The 23,035-nt window shown below is 36.3% G+C and overlaps 1 protein-coding gene across 1 annotated transcript in view; it reads left to right on the plus strand.

Moving 5' to 3' along the window:
* The window catches only part of HCN1 (hyperpolarization activated cyclic nucleotide gated potassium channel 1), a 446,804-nt gene that overhangs the window by 294,837 nt on the left and 128,932 nt on the right, over positions 1 to 23,035 (plus strand). Inside the window, exon 4 of the mRNA XM_043489086.1 lies at positions 19,341 to 19,559. Coding sequence (XP_043345021.1) covers positions 19,341 to 19,559 — 219 coding nt within the window. The remainder of the gene's footprint in view (positions 1 to 19,340; positions 19,560 to 23,035) is intronic.

Here is a 23,035-nt window from a genome sequence, read left to right on the forward strand (position 1 = left end):
AATACATGCTATTAATTGTTAAGGCCTTCTCTAGCTGTGCTAGTAAGTCGTGGAGTTGTTTCCTTCCATATCAGAGGAAGTTTAAGAGGACATATACGTGAACTGTCTGGTTGTGTTCTTTCAAGTCCACCAGTTTGTAACAAATTTGGCAAATTTGGTTAAGATGATATAGATCAGTCTTCTTCAGGAATTGTACTAAGCAGTGTTTCTTAGGAAGCACTGATTATCATGTCCCACGCCCATAGTGGTTAAAATTGTGGGTTGCATTGGCATTAGGTAATTTTAGAATTGGAAATAGGTAAGAATTCTACCAAAAAAATTTAGGGACACTTCATCTCTTGTAACATTTGCCTTTTTATTATGATTTTTTTTATTGTGCAGAACTAGAGTAAAAACTGCTTCTTTCCTAAAACTAAGATAACCTTAGTTTTCTTCTCCATGCCATAGGAAAATAGCTAGAATATGCTCATTAGCATATTTTTCAAAGGAATCTCCTGAAGTTCAACAAGAACTTATTTCACATCAACATTTTCTTTGGATAGTAATGCCATGTTGAGTATGGGATGATCGTGCATGTATTTTTTTTCCAATTTATAGAATTGAAAGGAGCTTATCACAGATGGGAATTATGTCTGAATCACCATTTTCCTAGTCCTTTTGTAAGCTGGTAGAACCAAGAGCTGGAAAAAAAAGAAAAAGAGAAAGTAAAACAAGCTGTTTCAAACTCTCTCTTTTTTTGGTCTGTTTTATAGTTTGTTTGCTTACAGATTTCCAAGTCAGTCTGTATGTGAATTCAGGGATATGGCTGAAGGAAGATAGTCTGAGCCTTGAAAAGAAGAAACTCTTGTCTCTCTCCCTCTCACATACCCTCCCTTTCTCTTTCTAATATGCATAGACACACACACACACATACTCACAATGAAATGTAATGTGATTGGAGAATTGATTTATTATACAGAACTGAGACTCTAGCATTTAACCATTCTAGTACTAGTAAGAAGTATATTTGGTTTGTTTCTACTGATCAAGAAATATGTTTCGCCTTAAGTACTATTGATATTTGAATTTTATGTGAAGTTGTAGGTAAGATCAAGCAGTCCACATGTTATAAAACTTACATTTGTATAAGGCTTGTGTAGATTTAGAAGCCAAAGCAAGAGTATTCTCTCAGATCAGTACCTCTGATGCACAAGCCATACATGCTACGAAAACACTACAGAAATGCATGGCATTGGATAAGAGCTTTAAGTTGTGGACCTAGAGATTGTCATACTAAGTGAAGATCGTCATATGAGTAAAGTAAGTCGAACAGAGAAAGAGATGTATTGTAGTATGATATCCTTTTTATGCGGAATCTACAAAGAAATGATAAAAATGAACTTATTTACAAAACAGAAACAGACTCACAAGACTTATAGAAGGAGCTTATAGTAACCAGCCAGGAAGGATGGGGGTAAGGGATAGTTAGACGTTGGAAATCAACATGTACACACTGCTATATTTAAATGGACCTACTATGTAGCACAGGGAACTCTGCTCAATGCTCTGTGGCAGTCTGGATGGGAGGGGATCTTGGGGGAGAATGAATACATTTATATTTATAGGTGAGTCCCTTTGCTGTCCACCTAAAACTATCACAACATTGTCAATTGGCTATATTGCAATATAAAATAAAAAGCTTTTTTTAAAAAAAGAGCTTTAAGTTGTGGGTTAGACTTCTAAAAATAACTCTAAGTGCTCAATACCTTCTGCCTTTTGCACAGCCTTACAACAGCAGAGAATTTCCTAGGCTTATTTTATTAGATTGCATAATCAATACACCGAGTTCTAGCATTGATTGTAACTGAAGGCTTTATTTGTTTGTCTGCAATTTAAGGTCTTCTGTTTAGAATTAAATAAGATGTACTGTTGCTGATTTATGTAATTACTACTTTGCTGTAAATAAGATGAATTTTTAAAATATTTTTCTAAAGTAACACAATAATTTTAACTGATGTCATTTATCTTTCAAAGTTGTGATTGAAATAGCCTGAGCATAGGGAAATGTTTTTCTATATAATTTAATTAGACATTGATCTAATAAGAGTATATTTCCCTGAAACAGATAACTTGAGGGCAATGCTGAGCAATACAGATTATAGTGGCTGGCTTTATCATTTTACCTAGATATATTGTAATAATAACTTGACTTGTACTATCACTTTCAGAATGGAAATAGTTTAACCTGATCATGACTGACTTTTTCCCTCTTAAATACCTAAATATGAACAGAGTACAGAATGGCAATTATTATACTATAGCTTAAAACACAGTGTATTTGCAATGAGCAAATGGAGAGGTACTGCTTCTTACCATGAGACCACGAGCAAGTTAACAAAACTTTAAACTTCATCCTCAACAGTAAAATGAATATAATGAAGGCTGCTCTATCTACCATAAAACTATTGTGATAATCACAAAGACAAATTAAATTCTAATTGTAAGAGACCTATATAAGCTGAACTCGGTGGTTTTGTTGTTGATGGTGGTGATGTTATGATTATTATTGTAATTATGCAGCTATAGTGGAAGTGATACTTGCAAGCATGTAGAGACATGAGAGCTTCATTTTGTTTTTTAATTCTTAGACAGATGAGTTGAGACCTTAGGTATATTGTTCCTTGCATGTTAGATTAAAATGAAATTGGGTATCCTGAGTACTCTCATTTATGTAACTATTTGTTTATTTACTTATATGCTTTTACATTTTTAGCTTATCACCATGGAGATTCTGAAACTCAGTTTGCTTATAAGTGGATAGACTAAATTTTTGCCCAAGTCTCATACAATTATAACTTTCTATGAATCTATGGATAAAAGTCAGTCTACCATAAATATGTTTAATGGGTTGAAGTTTTTATTTACTTCACTGTCCCTTCTTACAAGTGGTGGTGGAATCCCTGGTCCAGTAGCAAATCCAGATATAAAAAGAAAAAGCAGAGAAGTTTATTTACCATACCATCCAAATTACATGGATATGTTAAATGTTAAGAGCAAATTTTACTATGACTGAGGTGGGATTCAGAGTAAAAAATGAAAGCCTGACTTTTGTGTTAATGGAAAAGCTCTGTTTTAACTTCCACATATTTAACAATTATTAAGTAAACTTCTTGGCAGCTTACACATTTCTTTTTCCATGGTCTAAATTTTTTTATATTTTAATGATACTTGTTTCTGAACATTATATTTCAATAAAATTCTTCATGACTTACATGTTTGTAAAGAGGTTAAAATTGTACCTAGCAATAGGAAATGCTATAAACAGGTTTGGTAAATTAAGACACACACACATACACAGCCTATTCATAAATTTAGAGGACTATGTTATGTGGAAAACACATAAACATCTTATTCCATATCTACCTTTTTATATACAGCCACTTTATGCGTCTTTTGTATAAACAGATTGATTTAACCTGCATAAAAAGCAGATCCTTTCTGCAGTCCACTATCTGCCATACAAATTGACATATGTGCAAATTATCTAGAAAGAAAATCTAATTCCTTGTTTTTATATGGCAACATAAATAAATTGCATATTTAGTAAATTTTATAATCTAATAATTAATAGTAACCACTCAAAGGCTATGCTCAGACTGGAAAAATATTCTTCACACTCTGTTTCTTTTATGTCTCAGGTAGCTACTTTTCTTATTAAGAGCAGAAGTTTGAGCCTAGCAAAAAGATTATGATTCTTCATTTCACTTTAATTTTAGTCGTTTTTAGCATTAGTAAGATACTAAAACCTCTAATTAGCAGAGTTAAACAACTTGAGAATGCAATAAACAGGAGATGATCTGCTAATTGGAAATAATCAGTGCAGGGCTGCTTTGCTAAAACCCATACAATTAATTTAACGCACGTTTGTTGTTCAGTTACTAAGTCATGTCTGACTCTTTGCGTGTATATTAAATAAAAGCACTTAGAAAATGACATCAATTGCTTATTTTACTTCAGCCATGTGCTGAGTGACAGTACATAGCATCAGTTACTGTTTCGTGTTGAATTTGCCTCCCGACGTCACCTGCACCTTCCAACTCTCTGGAGGATTAAGTCTCAGACAAGGATTTCCTTTCACAAAACTCCTTCCTATTAGACACCTTAAGTCTCAGACAAGGATTTCCTTTCAAAAGACTCCTTCTTATTAGACACCAAGATAGTTTGCTCCATCCTTGGCTATGGGGATAGGAGGAAAGGAGGAGAACTCTTTGAGAGTTCTTGGCCAATAGGAAAATATGAAAGTGAAATACAACCATATAACCAAGCCATCTTTATTGACCTCAGATGCTCCAGGGAATTTTCCCTCAGAGGTCTTCTCTGATGAAAACCTGAGATAATTTTTCCTCTAAATTCCCTTAAGGTGCAGTAGAGATTTCCTTTTCCCTTTGCAATGAAAGTATGTACATACTGTAAAGAATTTCTGGGTACAGTTATGTTCTTAAAGTGCTTGAAAAATCTGCATTATAATTATCATGAATTTTACTCATATAATGGTTATGAAATACATGGCTATGATCTTTGGAATGGAGAGGATCATACTATGCTTCAGCAGACTTGTAATTGCATTCCAACTTTGTCGCCTACAAGTGTGTAACTTTGAAAAAATTTCTTTTTTCAAGAAATTTAATTTTTCCAAGCTTTGTATTCCCTCCCTGTAATAACAATATCAGGTTTCAAGAATTTTATATGGAGCAATGAGATGATGTAATGCTGGTGGTTTAGTCACTAAGGCATGTCTGACTCTTGCGACCCCATGGACTGTAGCCCACCAGACTCCTCTCTCCATGGGATTCTCCAGGCAAGAATACTGGAGTGGGTTGCTATTTCCTTCTCCAGAGGATTTTCCAGACCCAGGATTGAACCCAGGTCTTTTGCAATGCAGGCAGATTCTTTACCAACTTAGCTACAAGGAAGCCTGAGATGATGTAATAGTACCTTGCAGAGTTAAATGTTCTGTTTATGCTAATCTCTTCCATTGTTCCTTTGTATTTATGTGTATATAAAATATATTTACCAATATTTATTATAGAAAATATGTAAAATACAATTCCTTATATTTACTTGTGCAAAGAGGTACAATGAAATATTTTTCTTGAAATGCTAATTCTAATAAAAAAATCACATTTAAAATCTTGAAATAATGTCCAGTTAGTGCCTTTCTATAAGTGTTAATGAATTCTTAGTACAAAAATTGGAGTTAATAGACATGCCAAATTTAAAATTAATTTATTGATTTGCTTAACTTTTATTTTAAAATAATGCACCAACATTTTTGGACTCTGTGGGAGAAGGTGGGGGTGGGATGTTTAGAGAGAACATCATCGAAACATGTATATTATCAAGGGTGAAACAGATCACCAGCCCAGGTTGGATGCATGAGACAAGTGCTTGGGGCTGGTGCACTGGGAAGACTCAGAGGGATCGGGTGGAGAGGAGGTGGGAGGGGGGATCAGGATGGGGAATACATGTAAATCCATGGCTGATTCATATCAATGTATGGCAAAAACCACTATAATATTGTAAAGTAATTAGCCTCCAAATAATAAAAATAAATGGAAAAATAAATAAAATAAAATAATGCACCAACATTTAAAAAATGTGAGGAAAATATCCATAATCTAAATCACTGTTAAACTTTAATTTATAAACCTACTTAATGCAGACTTTGTATTTTGTTATCACTAATGAAACAAGAAAGAATTCAAAGGATTAACTGACCAGGGAACATGCCTAAATCAAGCTCTTAAAATGACCAGCCATCATTCTGTTTATGTTAGCAACAATTTAGTTATTCAGTTACTTTATATTTTTTGCTAAAAATAAAGTGTTTAAACTCTCCTGTAATGCAAAAGGTTTGATGCCAAAGGTGCAAATGTTTGTAAGCATTGTAAGCAGATCATAACACTACGAATAAGAAAAATAAATTTCCCCAACTGACATAATACATGTGACTGTATATCTGATTTTTTTTATGTCATTGCTAAAATTCATGGCTTTAGATTTATTTGGAAATATTACTATCAAGAGTACAAATATATATTCCAAGAATTCAAGAGCCTCTATCATGTGACTGGAAGAGAAATAATCCACTATTTCCTCAAACTGAAAGTCACTCAGTTGTGTCCGACTCTTTGAGACCCCATGGACTATACAGTCCATGGAATTCTCTAGGCCACAATACTGGAGTGGGTAGCCTTTCCCTTCTCCAGGGGATCTTCCCAACCCAGGGATTGAACCCAGGTCTCCCACATTGCAGGCGGATTCTTTACCACCTGAGCCACAAGGAAAGCCCAAGAACACTGGAGTGGGTGGCCTATCCCTTCTCCAGGGGATCTTCCCAATGCAGGATTCGAACTGGGGTCTCCTGCATTGCAGACATATTCCTTACCAACTGAGGTATGAGGGAAGCCCACAGTACTTTTAAAAATACAGTGCTAATGTTACATAGCAAAGTTGATAGGTCACAGAATTAACAAAAGAACAGTGTTGGTAGGGTCTCTATCTTCTTGTGAACTTTGGGGTTAATGTTTACTTTGCACCACACCATGCTATAGGGGAAACATTGATGGTATAATTCTTCAGCACTGTGGTATCGATGAAGAACAAATTTACTGCCCTAATTCTGTTTTTGTAAATACAGATAAACTAAAATCATAATATGTTCAAGTGATTACAGTTTATTTGGAATTGGTGACCTGTTTTACTGACACTTGTTATGACTTCAGGCATATTGTGTTATATTCCTTATCTTGGAGACTCAGTACAAATTTTGGTCTGATTGGCATTACTATAATTGGTATAAGTAATAAGTTTATTCAATAATCATGAAAGTAATTAAACACACTGATAGAAATTTGGTAACCTAGCTGATTCTCTACTGGGTTCTGACAGAATGTGGTCCACTGGAGAAGGGAATGGCAAACCACTTCAGTATTCTTGCCTTGAGAACCCCATGAACAGTATGAGAAGGCAAAATGATAGGATACTGAAAGAGAAACTCCCCAGGTCGGTAGGTGCCCAATATGCTACTGAAGATCAGTGGAGAAATAACTCCAGAAAGAATGAAGGGATGGAGCCAAAGCAAAAACAATACCCAGTTGTGGATGGGACTGGTGATAGAAGCAAGGTCTGATGCTGTAAAGAGCAATATTGCATAGGAACCTGGAATGTTAGGTCCATGAATCAAGGTAAATTGGAAGTGATCGAACAGGAGATGGCAAGAGTGAATGTCGACATTCTAGGAATCAGCGAACTAAAATGGACTGGAATGGGTGAGTTTAACTCAGATGACCATTATATCCACTACTGTGGGCAAGAATCCCTTAGAAGAAATGGAGTAGCCCTCATAGTCAACAAAAGAGTCCGAAATTCAGTACTTGGATGCAATCTCAAAAACGACAGAATGATCTCTGTTCGTTTCCAAGGCACACCATTCAGTATCACGGTAATCCAAGCCTATGCCCCAACCAGTAACGCTGAAGAAGCCGAAGTTGAACAGTTCTATGAAGACCTACAAGACCTTTTAGAACTAACACCCAAAAAAGATGTCCTTTTCATTATAGGGGACTGGAATACAAAAGTAGGAAGTCAAGAGATACCTGGAGTAACAGGCAAATTTGGCGTTGGAGTACGGAATGAAGCAGGGCAAAGGCTAATAGAGTTTTGCCAAGAGAACGCAGTGGTCATAGCAAACACCCTCTTCCAACAACACAAGAGAAGACTACACATGGACATCACCAGATGGCCAACACCTAAATCAGACTGATTATATTCTTTGCAGCCAAAGATGGAGAAGCTCTACACAGTCAGGAAAAACAAGATCTGGAGCTGACTGTGGCTCAGATCATGAACTCCTTATTGCCAAATTCAGACTTAAACTGAAGAGAGTAGCGATAACCACTAGACCATTCAGGTATGACCTAAATCAAACCCCTTATGAATATACAGTGGAAGTGAGAAATAGATTTAAGGGACTAGATCTGATAGACAGAGAGTCTGATGAACTATGGGCGGAGGTTCGTGACATTGTACAGGAGACAGCGATCAAGACCATCCCCATGGAAAAGAAACGCAAAAAGGCAAAATGGTTGTCTGAGGAGGCCTTTAGGTGGTGGGATCCACTCTCCTCCATAAAGAAAAGCATATATTGTATGAATCTTTCTAAAAATTTCATAACCCCCTGAGTTATTCTAATATCCTCTTTCTTTCACGGGTGTGCTCAGTTGTGAAGTTGTGTTTGACTCATTGCGACCCCATGGACGGTAGCCCTCCAGGCACCTCTGTCCACGGGATTTCCCAGGCAAGATTACTGGAGCGGGTTGTCATTTCCTTCTGCAGGTGATCTTCCCAACACAGGGATCAAACCCACATCTCCCACATTGGCAGGGGGATTCTCTACCAGTGAGCCCCCAGGGAAGGACCCCTCTTTCTTTTACCATTATGAAAAACCTGTTGTTGTTTTATGCTTTACACCTTTATACGATTTTAGCTCTCATTTCACCTCTCCTGAGCTTGTAATAGCTTTTAAATTGACTTCTGTATGCATTGTTTGGAAAAGGAAATGGCAACTGACTTCAGTATTCTTGCCTGGAAAATCCCACGGACAAGGAGCCTAACAGGCTACAGTCTGTGGGATCGCAAAGAGTTAGACACAACTTAGCAACTGAACAGCAGCAGCAACAATCCATTGTCAAGTCTGTCCTCCACACTAGGATTTCTCAGCTCATCATTGTTGGCATTTGGGGCCAGATAATTCTATGCTGTGGGAGAACGTTCCTGTGAATTTAGGATGTTTAGCAGCTTCACTAGCTTCTACCCTCTAAAAACAAAAAGATCTCCTTATGTTGCCACATGTCCCTCAGGCAGAAAAAATCATCCTCAGTTTAGAATGACTCTGCGACAATCCTTCCTGATCAATCTTCTTAAAGTATACATTTTGTCCTTCTGGATTGTATCATTCCCTGTTGAGAAACTTCAGTTTTTCATATTATACTACAAAAAATGTGACGCCTTCAGATCTGGCCATCAATATGTTTGCTAGTGTATTTCTTATTTTCTTACTTATCATTCTATATTTTAGACTGGCTAATTCATGAGTAACTCTTTTGATAGACAGATAGATAATGAATTTTCTGGGTTTGATGGCTGTTCCTATAAGAGTTTTCTCCCAAATATCCTGTCCCACATCTGCAATCATCTATCCAGATTTTCTTTTTCTGCTTAAAACATGGTCTTGCTCAAATTCCTTTACTCAGTAACTCAGTTTAAACTCCTGTTAGGATTGAGAGGAGTCTTTGCTTTATGGATAGGTAGGTAGACAGACAGACAGATAGATAGATAAATAGATTCTAAAGTTACTTTAATTTAAAACCATATTCTATCAACATGAAAATAGTCAAGTAGGTTAATGGAGCAAAATATGAAGCCCAGAAACAAACACCCATAGTGTAAAGTCAGCATATAACAAAGGACACATTTTTTTCTGTCAGTGGGGATTAGGTTAGAAGTCTGATGCTGTCTCAAGAGAGTATCTCTTTAGAATGAAAGAAAATGTGAACTTTGTTCTGTATACCAAAGGCAAAAAAACCTTACTTAGATAAAAGATGTAAATATAAGTAAACAAAAAATAACATAATCTCAAGAAATTTAGGACATATGAATAATCTCTGATTTAAGAAGTTTTGTAAACCAGTACAGGAAATTTGTAGCTGTCAAAGTGAAGAAGTAGAGTCACTCAGTCGTGTCCGACTCTCTGTGACCCCATGAACTATAGCCTATCAGGCTCCTCTGTCCATGGGATTTTCCAGGCAAGAACTGGAGTGGGTTGCCATTTCCTTATAATTATTTTTCTACATAAAATGATGAATTTGTATGGCAAAGAGTAAATTAGATGTAAATATTTAAACCAAATAGTTAAAGAATTGATATCCAAAATATTACAGTATTTTAAAATAAAAAAAAATAAGAATTTCATCAGAAAAGAGGTCTGATTAATTAATAAGTGTATGAACACCTTCTCAAATTCCCTACTCAATGAAATATAAAAATAAGAGTTATAATGGGTAACTTTTCTCACTATAGAAAGTGATAAGAGTATATTTTTACTTGTTTTTGGAAAACATGTTTGGAAAACTTGTTTTGGGAAACATGGCCACCCAAGATGGATGGGTCTTAGTGGAGAATTCTGACAAAACATGGTCCCCTGGAGAAGGGAATGGCAAACCACTTCAGCATTCTTGCCTTGTAAACCCAATGAACAGTATGAAAATTCAAAAGGAGGTGACACTGACAGATGAACTCTCCTGGTCGGTAGGTGCCCAATATGCTACTGGAGAAGAGTTGGGAAATAACTCCAGAAAGAAAGAAGAGACAGAGTCAAAGTGAAAGCAATGTGCAGTTGTGGATGGAACTGGTAGTAGAAGTACAGCCCAATGCTGTAAAGAACAATATTGCATAGGAACCTGGAATGTCAGTTCCATGAATCAAGGTAAATTAGAAGTGGTCAAACAGTAGATGGCAAGAGTGAACATCAACATGTTAGGAATCAGTGAACTAAAATGGACTGGAATGAGCGAATTTAATGCAGATGACCATTATATCTACAACTGTGGGAAAGAATCCCTTAGAAGAAATGGAGTAGCTCTCATAATCAACAAAAAAGTCTAAAATGCAGTTCTTGGGTGCAATCTCAAAAATGACAGAATGATCTCTGTTCATTTCCAAGGCAAACCATTCAATATCACAGTAATCCAAGTCTATGCCCCAACCAGTAATGCTGAAGAAGCTGAAGTTGAATGGGTCTATGAAGAACTACAAGATCTTCTTCAACGAACACCTAAAAAAGATGTTGTTTTCATTATAAGGGACTGGAAGGCAAAAGTAGGAAGTCAAGAGATACCTGAAGTAACAGACAAATTTGGCCTTGGAGTACAGGGCAGGGGAAAGGCTAACAGAGTTTTGCCAAGAGAACACCCTGGTCATCGCAAACACAAGAGAAGACTCTACACATGGACATCCCCAGATGGTCAACACCAAAATCAGATTGATTGTATTCTTTGCAGCCAAAGATGGAGAAGCTCTATACAGTCAGCGAAAACAAGACCTGGCACTGACTATGGCTCAGATCATGAACTTCTTACTGCCAAACTCAGACTTAAATTGAAGAAAGTAGGGAAAACCACTAGACCATTCAGTTATGGCCTAAAATCAAGAGACAGATTCAAGGAATAGATCAAGGGGTTAGATCTGATAGACAAAGTGTCTGAAGAACTATGGATGGAGGTTCATGACATTGTGTAGGAGGCAGTGATCAAGACCATCCCCAAGGAAAAAAAAAATGCAAAAAGTGAAATGGTTTTCTGAGGAGACCTTACAAATGGCTGAGAAAAAAAGAGAAGTAAAAGACAAAGGCAAAAAGGAAAGATATACCCATTTGAAAGCAGAGTTCCAGAGAATATCAAGGAGAGATAAGAAAGCCTTCCTCAGTGATCAGTGCAAAGAAATAGAGGAAAACAATAGAATGGGAAAGACTAGAGATGTTGTCAAGAAAATTAGAGATACCAAGAAGACATTTCATGCAAAGATGGATACAATAAAGGAAAGAATTGGTATGTACCTAACAGAAGCAGAAGATATTAAGACGAGGTGGCAAGAACGAACAGAAGAACTATACAAAAAAAAAAAATCTTCATTATCCAGATAACCATAATAGTGTGATCACTCACCTAGAGCCAGACATCCTAGAATGCATAGTCAAGTGGGTCTTAGGAAGTATCACTATGAACAAAGCTAGTGGAGGTGATGGAATTCCAATTGAGCTATTTCAAATCCTAAAAGATGATGCTGTGAAAGTGCTACACTCAATATACCAGTGAATTTGGAAATCTCAACAATGGCCACAGGACTGGAAAAGGTCAATTTTCATTCCAATCCCAAAGAAAGGCAATGCCAAAATATGTTCAAACTACTGCACAATTGCACACATGTCACATGCTAGCAAAGTAATGCTCAAAATTCTCCAAGGCAGGCTTCAACAGTACATGAACTGTGAACTTCCAAATGTTCAAGCTGAATTTAGAAAAGGCTGAAGAACCAAAAATCAAATTACCAATGTCTGTTGGGTCATCAAAAAAGCAAAAAAAATTCCAGATAAACATCTACTTCTGCTTTATTGATTATGCCAAAGCCCTTGTGTGGATCACAACACAAATTCTTAAAGAAATGGGAATACCAGACCACCTGACCTGTCTCCTGAGAAATCTGTATGCAGGTCAAGAAGCAACAGTTACAACTGGACATGGAACAACAGACTGGTTCCAAATAAGGTAAGGAGTACATCAAGGCTGTATATTGTCACCCTGCTTATTTAACTTATATGCAAAGTACATCATGCAAAACCCCAGGCTGGATGAAGAACATGCTGGAATCAAGATTGCCAGGAGAAACAGATATGCAGATGCTGCTGCTGCTAAGTCGCTTCAGTCGTGTCTGAATCTGTGTGAACCCATAGATGGCAGCCCACCATCCCTGGGACTCTCCAGGCAAGAACACTGGAGTGGGTTGCCATTTCCTTCTCCAATGTGTGAAAGTGAAGTCACTCAGTCGTGTCCTACTCGTAGCAGCCCCATGGACTGCAACCTACTAGGCTCATCCATCCATGGATTTTCCAGGCAAGAGTACTGGAGTGGGTCGCCATTGCCTTCTCTGGATATGCAGATGACAGTACCCTTATGCTACAAAGTGAAGAACTAAAGAGCCTCTTGATAAAAGTGAAAGAGGAGAGTGAAAATGATGGTTTAAAACTCAACATTTAGAAAACAAAGATCATGGCATCCAGTTCCATCACTTCATGGAAAATAGATGGGGCAACAATGTAAACAGTGAGAGATTTTATTTTCTTGGGCTCCAAAATCACTGCAGATGGTGACTGCAGCCATGAAATTAAAAGACACTCCTTGGAAAAAAAGCTATGACCAACCTAGACAGCATATTAAAAAGCAGAGACATCACTTTGCTGACAAAGGGCCGTCTTGTCAAAGCTTATTGTTTGTCCAGCAGTCATGTATGGATGTGAGACTTGTAATATAAAGAAAGCTGAGTGCTGAATAATTGATGCTTTTGAACTGTGTTGTTAAAGAAGATTCTTGAGCGTCCCTTGGACTGCAAGGAGATCCAACCAGTCAATCCTAAAGGAGATCAACTCTAAAAATTCGTTGGAAAGACAGATGCCAAAGCTGAAACTCCAGTATTTTCACCACCTGATGCTAAAAAACTCACTCACTGGAAAAGACCCTGATGCTTGGAAGATTGAAGTTAGGAGGGAAAGGGGACAACAGAGGATGAGTTGGTTGAATGGCATCACTGACTCGATGGACACGAATTTGAGCAAGCTCTGGGAGTTGGTGATGAACAGGGAATCCTGGTGTGCTGCAGTCAATGGGGTCTCAAAGAGTTGGACATGACTGAGCAACTGAACTGACACAGTTTTTTTCAGTGTGGCCGTATATTTTAAAATCAAATTTAAAACTTTGCTTTTTGCCCCAGTAAACACTTTTCTGGGATCTGATCGATCAAAATAAGGGTTATATGTACTAGGTTGTTTATTATAGAATAATTTGTCATGGAAAAAACTAGGAAACAATTGAAAATGGGTGAATTAGCTATGTGGCATCACTAGATTTTTGGAGGGGTATTTCTGTGAGAAAAGCAATATACAGAAAATATATATATAATATAATTCATTTTCGAAGGATAAAAAGCCAGAATCTCAGAAGGTGTGTGTGTGTGTGTGTGTGTGTGTGTGTGTGTGTGTGTGTGTGTTTTGCATGTATTTATGACAGAAAGTGAAGAGGAACTAAAAAGCCTCATGATGAAAGTGAAAAAGGAGAGTGAAAATGTTGGCTTGAAGCTCAACATTCAGAAAACTAAGATCATGGCATCTGGTCCCATCACTTCATGGGAAATAGATGGGGAAACAGTGGAAACAGGGTCAGACTTTATTTTGGGGGGCTCCAAAATCACTGCAGATGGTGATTGCAACCATGAAATTAAAAGACGCTTACTCCTTGGAAGGGAAGTTATGACCAACCTAGATAGCATATTAAAAAGCAGAGACATTACTTTGCCAACAAAGGTCTGTCTAGTCAAGGCTGTGGTTTTTCCAGTGGTCATGTATGGATGTGAGAGTTGGACTGTTAAGAAAGCTGAGTGCCAAAGAATTGATGCTTTTGAACTGTGGTGTTGGAGAAGACTCTTGAGAGTCCCTGGGACTGCAAGGAGATCCAACCAGTCCATCCTAAAGGAGATCAGTCCTGGGTGTTCACTGGACGGACTTATGCTGAAGCTGAAACTCCAATACTTTGGCCACCTCATGTGAAGAGTTGACTCAATGGAAAAGCCCATGATGCTGGGAGGGATTGGGGGCAGGAGGAGAAGGGGACGACAGAGGATGAGATGGCTGGATGGCATCACCGACTTGATGGACATGAGTTTGGGTAAACTCCGGGAGTTGGTGATGGACAGGGAGGCCTGGCGTGCTGCAATTCATGGGGTCACAAAGAGTTGGACACGACTGAGTGACTGAACTGAACTGATGTAAACATGGAAAAAGGTACAGAGAAAACCATGCTTGATTTAGGAAGTAGAAATGGAGAGAAAGGGAGAAAGTGATGGCTAAAACAAGAGTTGAAAAGTTTTTCATGATTCAAAGGAATCATGAAGCATGTATAATAGACATTTATTTCAACTCATTTAAGAGAGTGTCTGTATGTATGTTGTGTGTGCCTTAGGAGATAACTGAAAATGAACATAGCACACATTCTTATATAAAATAGTTTGGCAGCTATCTAGTTGCATTATTTAGAGAAATTGGTTTAAACTTTACTCTCCAGCTCCTCATGCTGCTTCTCCTAAAAAACCAACAACATGAACAGAAAGTGCAACCACCACTGGACACCTTTTTAAACTTTTTAATTATTTCCATTATATTTAATTACTTCAAGATGCCTAAACACATAAAGGAAGAAATTTTTGTGCTAGTTTTAACTAATTATAGTCAAAATTTATTTATTCACTCCTTTTGACAGTAATAAATAATGTTGAGTATCTCTACTGAATTATGCTATTTAGACTCTTTGAGAAAATATAATGCATGAGATGATCATCATATACAGGGTAGAAGTCACCATGACAGGTGAATACCTGTAGTTCTCTAGGAGCTCCAAAGAGATTTAAATCCAGTAAGAAACTAGTCAGGCTTGTTTTCTTTCTATCCATTCTTTGAATGGATCACAGGATAAAAGACCTTTGTTTATTTTATAGTTTGGTATGTAATGTATCCAGTTTTAGTATTATCAGTATGAAACTGAGTCAAATTTCAAGAATTTTTTTTCATAAAAAAAAATTACAACAAATAAAACCAGGCAGTCAAGGAAGGAAAGGAAATATATTTGAGCAGCAGTTTATCAACACTGTTCTGGAAAAAAGTACTCAAGACTGCTGTACTATCATTTACCAGTCTCCTACCTCAAATCTTGCTTAGATACATTCACCTACAGGCTGTGACTCGGCAGTAGACAGAATAAAGTACATCCCTAGTTTCCTCGTTAGTAAAAGAAGCAATCTGAACGAGGGGACCCTTAGGAAAATTTTAGCACTGACATTTTATACTTCGTGCTCTATCTATTAAAAAGGTCATGTTGGCATAACTTTTAGAGTTGCTCTATAAATAATGACCACATCTTTAAACACTTAATAAAAATTATCAGTTATAAGTTCTCCCTCTCTGCAGGCCTGAGGTCCTCATCAGGAAGATGTGGAAAATGAAATGGATGCTCTTATGGCCCCTTCCAGCTCAGACACTCTTGAATCTGGCCAGATTCTTAAATATGTGGTTCTAATTCTCAAAGCTTTCTGCAAAGCTTGTGCAGTCAGGTCTGATGATGTCTGAATCACAGAGATCTTTCTGGAGCACAAATTTATGATAAAAGTTAGTTCATTCAGAAAAAAATACAAATTTCAAGAATTTAGGTATCATTTTAACTAACAGGTACATTCAAGATTTTTATAGAGCACATTGCTCTGTTAATTAAATATTCCATTTCTTGTTCATAAAGCATCTAGAAATTGGGGTACCCTAGGTGTATTCCTGAGAGTATGAGCTCTGTTCATTCCCCAAAATGCAAACTTGTGCATGAGTTCATTACACAATTTGACGTGTATAATATCATAAATAATTTTCTTTCTTTAAAATTGAATTTCATTTTATACTGACAGAGACTAGGGGTAGCTTAATATGGCAACATGACCTATTATATAGAAAAATAAAATGAATTTCACTTTAAGAACTTTAACTCTTTCAACTAAATGAGACTGGTTACATTTTATTTGTCTGCGGACTCAAACAGTTCCAAAGTCTATAAAGTTGGGTTTTTCAAACTTATCATGTTCTGTTTTAATCTATAAACTTAACTTTAGAAAGCCCTATTAAAACAATGAACAAAATATCTGTAATATTAATACATTATTTTAAAATTTATGATAATTTAAGAGTTAATTTGACAGACTCAAGTTAATTTGACAGACACTGTATGTGTATGCAGTTTATGATCTGGCAGTTGTAAAAGGACCTACTTTCGGAAGGACTCTGCACTTGAATTTATGCTCTGCTGCAGCCATCTTGAAATTCACAATAGCGTTATCTTTGAATTTACATTCATAAGCAAAATCCACTGGGACGTGGAGCCATGAATATGAGCATTGGAGCTGCAAGGTGGCAGCCGTGCACACACAGGTCAAGCCTACAGGCACAGCAGGAAGTACCGGAGCCAAGCATTTGGCCTGGCAGCAAGGCACAGATATGCACGCCTCAGCAGTCTTGGATGCTGTGTGTCCCCGGTGCGGACAGGCCTGAACTGGGTCCAGGTTAGCAGTGGCAAGGGCAGCAACAGAAGCAGCAGTAGTGAGACCCTGGACCACAGAGACACACAGAGGACTTCCCCTGCTGACCAGGAGAGGACCATGGTGAGACTCCCCTATCAGACCCAGGAACCCATCCCCAAAGTATCTACACAAATATTAAATCTCCTAAGTTCCAAGACAGACCCTGTGGAGCTCAAACAGTAAACTTAGTCAATAAATTATTACATGATAAAGGAATTCATATAGCCATTTCAATAAAAGTTATCAAGGAGTTATTAGAATTCTTGATTTTAAAATGTCCAGATTTGACAACTCCTGCAACATTGCAATGCAAATATGCACCAGCCTAGCAATAAGAAATTTAAAGATCATCACTTATAGTGGAAAATAACACTATTTTCATATGAAGTTTTAAATGAGCCAGTTATTAACAAGGAAGACAATTTTTAAATTAAATTTTCCTTGTAATTGAAAATACAGGAAGATAAAACATAATCAAGCATTATGGGTTATATACAAATCATGAAACTATTTTTGGCTTCTTGCATTGATCCTTCTTTAATTAAAAGCTACAGGAAATGTCAGAGGAAACATTAAAATACCATTGCATACATTTACATTTGACATTAAGTTCAATAGAAAATCAGTGTAATGGTTTTTTGTTGTGATAGAATTGTTCTGTATCTTGACAGTGTTGATGAATATAGGAACCGATACATGTAATAAAACTGAATAAAATTAATTTATGTATACAAATGAGTACACATTTAGTGAAATATGAATGAGATCAGTGGATTATATTCATGTCATTTCTTATTGTAACATTGCTTTATAGTTTGCAAGATTTCACCTTTAAGAAAAACTGATGAATTGTACATGAGATATTTCTCTATTATTTCTTACAATGTCCATGTTCATTTAACGGTTATCTTAAAAACTGTAATTTAAAAATAAAGCACAGTTTCATGACTATGATTTCATGAAGAGTTAAATCATTTATTAGAAATTATTCCATGAGAATCATCAGCTCCAGATGTACTAAAATTTATATATTAAAATAATTTATCAAACATTCATCCTAATGTTGTCCCCAGGCTATAAAATACTCCAGTTCCAGCAAAGGTTGCATCAACAGAAAGATCTTCCCCAAATTAAAAATGTATCAGAAATTATTTGTGATCTTGCATTAGCCAAAAGGGACTGATATAACTTTCAGTTTTATTATTGAAGATGAAATTATTAATCATATAAATTTTGATGACCTAAGGAATGAATTTTTCAGAAAGCCATAAAAATTGTATGATCATTAAAGATACCACAATAGTATAGTATTACTTGTATTATATATAATTATGATACCAGAATTTCACTTTTTGAAATGTATAAGTTTATGTTGTTACTAAACTAGCACTATTATCCCAAGTTTTATAATGAATAAAATATTATAAGGAAAATTCTTTATATATTATCTTCAATAATACTTTCCCCCCACTACATTTTAAACTAAAAGGCTTCAAATTTTTATTTTACCCTGATTCTCATAAACAAGGTAAATCCTGGACTAGGCAGTTTGATACATTGATCAAAAATTTCTTTAAGTTTTATCAGGCAATATATAAGATATATTGAACAGCTTATTTTTGTAGAATTGAGCTTAAGATAGAGTTTTGAAATGACATCAGAAATTGCATCTAATAACTAATCTCAGAAGTCAGCATTTTTTTTTATTTTCAGTGTCTTCCAAGATACTATTTTGCTTATTTTATTTTATTATTCTACAGAAAGTCAGTAAGATTCATCCATCATCAACTTTGACATTTGAATTTCAATATACATGACTCAGAAAAGGCTTCAAGAAAGTCTTTTCATTTATCATATCTGTATTTCCAAATTATGTTAATTTTTCATTTAAGGTATTGAGGCATTCATTGAGGTCTATACAAATATATCATTTGGACTTTCAGAATTTTAATATCATAGCTTTGCTAAAAATTCCTATACTTAGGCCTGTGTGCTTCATATCAATCAGCAGCATTTCTCAATTTGCAAATATTAATATATTACTAGAGAGTGACACAGATTTTCTGGAAATTTTAAAATTAGCTTATCAACATTCATTCACACCACTGTCCCAAAAGGAATTTTTAGTTTTAAAAACATGCAAAACTGACTAAGATTGCATATTTTAACTGTAGACTATTTCTGTTTCATTATATTTAGAAAGTTTTAAAAAACAACAGGTCTTTTGATTAACTATTGGGGTGAAGTATCTGTGTAAATGCTCTATTACAAGAATGTTATAATGCTTCTGTGTATCGGTCATACTCATTTTTCTTCTGCTATCCTAATGGTTCACTCTATTTCCCTTTTCTCTTCTGTTGCAGAATGATTCTTGGGGAAAGCAGTATTCCTACGCACTCTTCAAAGCAATGAGTCACATGCTGTGCATCGGCTATGGAGCCCAAGCCCCAGTGAGCATGTCTGACCTGTGGATCACCATGCTGAGCATGATCGTCGGGGCCACGTGCTACGCCATGTTTGTCGGCCACGCCACGGCTCTAATCCAGTCTTTGGATTCCTCAAGGCGGCAATATCAAGAGAAGGTAATTAGTTTTATCTCTAATATATTCAACCAGCTGGTTTGTCAGTTTAATTAATAGTAGATAAATAAACTATGCCCTGTATTGAAACTACAATGAGCTAAAATGCTCAAAGGAGGAAACCACAATCTGTTTCCATATTTTGAAGTTTCTTCAAGATGGTTCTCATAGCTTTTGTTTCCAGTTTCTCTCTTAAATACTATATTTTCTTTAAAAGAAAATCTGAATTTTCATTCACAAAAAAATAGTTCCATGTTTCAAATGTATGAAGCTGATTTGAGGTGATGTCATGGTTTGTGGTCTATAATTTTTAAGCAGTTAAGATAATATAAAGACTTCTCTTGTACATGTTAGAAAAATGTGAGCTGATTGAATGCAGTGAGATGGCTATTGCACATCTCTCTTGGCCTCTCTGCATGTTGCAATCATAATTTATATTAAGTCCATATGCATAGCTGAACATATGTTGCCCTTATATCTAGATAAGTCACCACATGCCCTCCAGTCTTTAAAATGTATACTAACAGCTGCTATCATGCATTCTTACGCACAATGTGTTAATTGAAATGATTGCTGTGCTAAACTTTTCTCAAAAGAGAGAAAGTAGATTTGTGCACTGATTTATTCATTGGATTTTGTTTTAATATGCTGAATTATTTGGTTGGTACTAGCCTGGAGAAGGAAATGGCAACCCACTCCAGAGTTCTTGCCTGGAGAATTCCATGGACAGAGGAGCCTGGCGGGCTGCAGTCCATGGGGTCACAAAGAGTCAGACACCACTGAGTGACTAACTTCATACCTTGGATAATCAGACAGTACTTATATTCTTCACAAACATCAATAACTTTCCTACAGATAAGAATGTTTTATAATTGAAGGAAGAATTTCTAGTGTGGGAGCTCTGTTGAACATAACAGAATATATAATATATATGCACCTTGCTAAAAAATGTATCTGAAAGTAGTGGTTCAAACAGTTCTAGAATATGTCTCCTGATGAGTAATAACAGCTTAGACTCATAAATTCTTCACCAAACAGCCAAAGATCATTTCATTTGTGACTTTATTTACAGAAGTTTTCAACACTTTATGTTTGCCATAATTCATCATCGAATTCTTGATTTTATGAGGGTTTGGTAGAGGATAAAGGATACTGGAATAAGTTTTTGTTACTTTCTGACATTTGAAGCACTTTAGTCAGAAACAGCTGGTCATTTAGGTGAGTGGCTTTGAGTCCCTCTCCTGCATCTCCCTAAAAGAGGCCCTGAGAACCTGGCAGTCATCACCAGCCTCTTTCTGCTGAGAGCTCTGTGCTCTGCCAGAAGGCGCTCTTGGATGAGACCCAAGATGTCAGGCTAGCCCTGCTGTATCACTCAGATCTGGTCCACAGAGAAGCCTCAGGCATCCATCTCTTAGCCCCTCTCTCAGCACTACTGCCTCCTCCACCAAAGCAAGGAAGAGCTTGTGTCTCGCCTTCTTCAGTTTCTTGGCAGAGTCACACCCCAGTGTCCTCAGGCTATTTGCATGTTCTCAGATGTGAACTGGACTCCAGACTCATGTCTCTTAACTATGTGAACTTATTTCAAAGATCCCCAAGCGATTTTCTTGACGTCCCTCTGAAAGGTAAAGGGTTAGAAGGCAGTCCTCCCACAGCCCTATCCCAAAGCAGGCTGGGGAAGACACTCACAGAAGAGCAGTCATTCCCTTCAAAGAAGTCTACTCACTATTGTTGTCAGGAAAGTTCTTTTTCTACTCTCTGACCTCTGTAGACCTTCAACGAGATTGACACCTTCAGAAGTCTTCATCGTTGGATCCCCACTTGCAATTGTAAACCTGTGTAGGAGAGAGCCTCTTACATAACCAGCATTCTGATATCTCAGGTTAGCAGCTCAGTAAACATGAGGAAGGAAGAGTAAATCCTAATCTAGCAGATTTTTAGACCGTTTATTTTAAAATCTCAGCTCTTCTCAAAACTTCTTCCACAGATGATATAAATAAATCATAAACATACACACACATATATATGAGTATATATGTTTTGTTTTTTAATTTATTTATTTTTAATTGAAGGATAGTTACAATATTGTGTTGGTGCCTGTCACACATCACCATGGATCAGCCATAAATATACATATGTCTCCTCCCTCTTGAGCCTGCCTCTCACCTCCCACCCTATCCCATACCTCTAGCTTGTCACAGAGCTGGTTCAATGTTGAATTACCTATTTAATTGTTTCCTGGTCAAATAAGCTTGTACATCTTAATTGAAACAATGAACTGAAAAGATTTTTGCTATTAATGTGTGTGCTCTGAACATTTAACATTTTGTCTGCCCTCTGTGCCAAACTCCCTTGTATTTTAAGTGATTAATGAACACTTGGGAAATGCCTATCTAGATATACTACTCACAGTGAGCATTCCATTTTCTTAAGTTGACCTTGGGTAGTTACTACCTTTTCTAGATATATCCACAGTTCATCTCGTCTTTTGAGATGAAATTGCTTTAGATCACTCTGTATCTTTATACTGTTGTGTCTCAGTTCTTATACTTCAGCACCCCTGGGAAGCCTACTGTTATTTCTAAACTTGTCACTCTCTTTCCTGTCAAATAATTCTAGTAAAAGCAATGTTAAGGTGTGCAGTTTTTCTTTGGAATAAGCAAGAATTTTAATACAAAGCACATTATGAATGCAGAATAAGGAATTTTCAACTCACCTTGGTGTACCTGACGTACATGATTGATTTTTAGTGGAAATTTGAACATGGCAAGTATTTAATTTTATGAGGAAATTATCAAATTGAAATAACTTTATATACTGAATAGCTTCTGAATCCAAGAAGCAAAGTGTGTATTAATCTAAGGCAGGTTCAGCAATGAATGACTTGTCTAAATCATTCATTTAATGATAGAGCACAAAGCAGTAAGCCAATGCTGCTCTGGGCTTCAGGTATTGTGTATGTTGCCTAAAATTGTAAAAACTACTGATTCTTAGTTTAATAATGATAAGAAACTTAGCATTCTAAATTTATCCAAATGGACAAAATTTTATCATGTCAGCAAATGTTTATGATCCCTTTGGATAAGAAGGTATATTTAACATAAGTAGTCTCTCAACCATGCAGGTGACTTATATGTAACCCTGAATGAAATCATGCAGTTGTGCAATTTTATGTAATCATATCAAATATTATATTCTAAACCTAGTCAGTTCAGGAAAGTGTTTTTTTGTTTGTTTGTTTTAATGAATAATCCATAGATTCTATTTTTTTCTTGTAATGAAAGACTATAATCAGGACTGTCACATAGGCTTCTTATTACATAGAAATATTTTTGATCAATCTAGTCTTCCAAATTTGTATAGGGTAATGTTATGAACAAAGACAAAATACTGGGCACTAAGACCTGCTCTCATTTTTTAACTAATCAAATCCCATTTATAGTAAAGCAAATTTCAGGTCATTTAAAATGAACTGATTATGG

Source organism: Cervus canadensis, chromosome 16, assembly GCF_019320065.1.
Source record: "Cervus canadensis isolate Bull #8, Minnesota chromosome 16, ASM1932006v1, whole genome shotgun sequence".
Classification (NCBI taxonomy): Eukaryota; Metazoa; Chordata; class Mammalia; order Artiodactyla; family Cervidae; genus Cervus; species Cervus canadensis.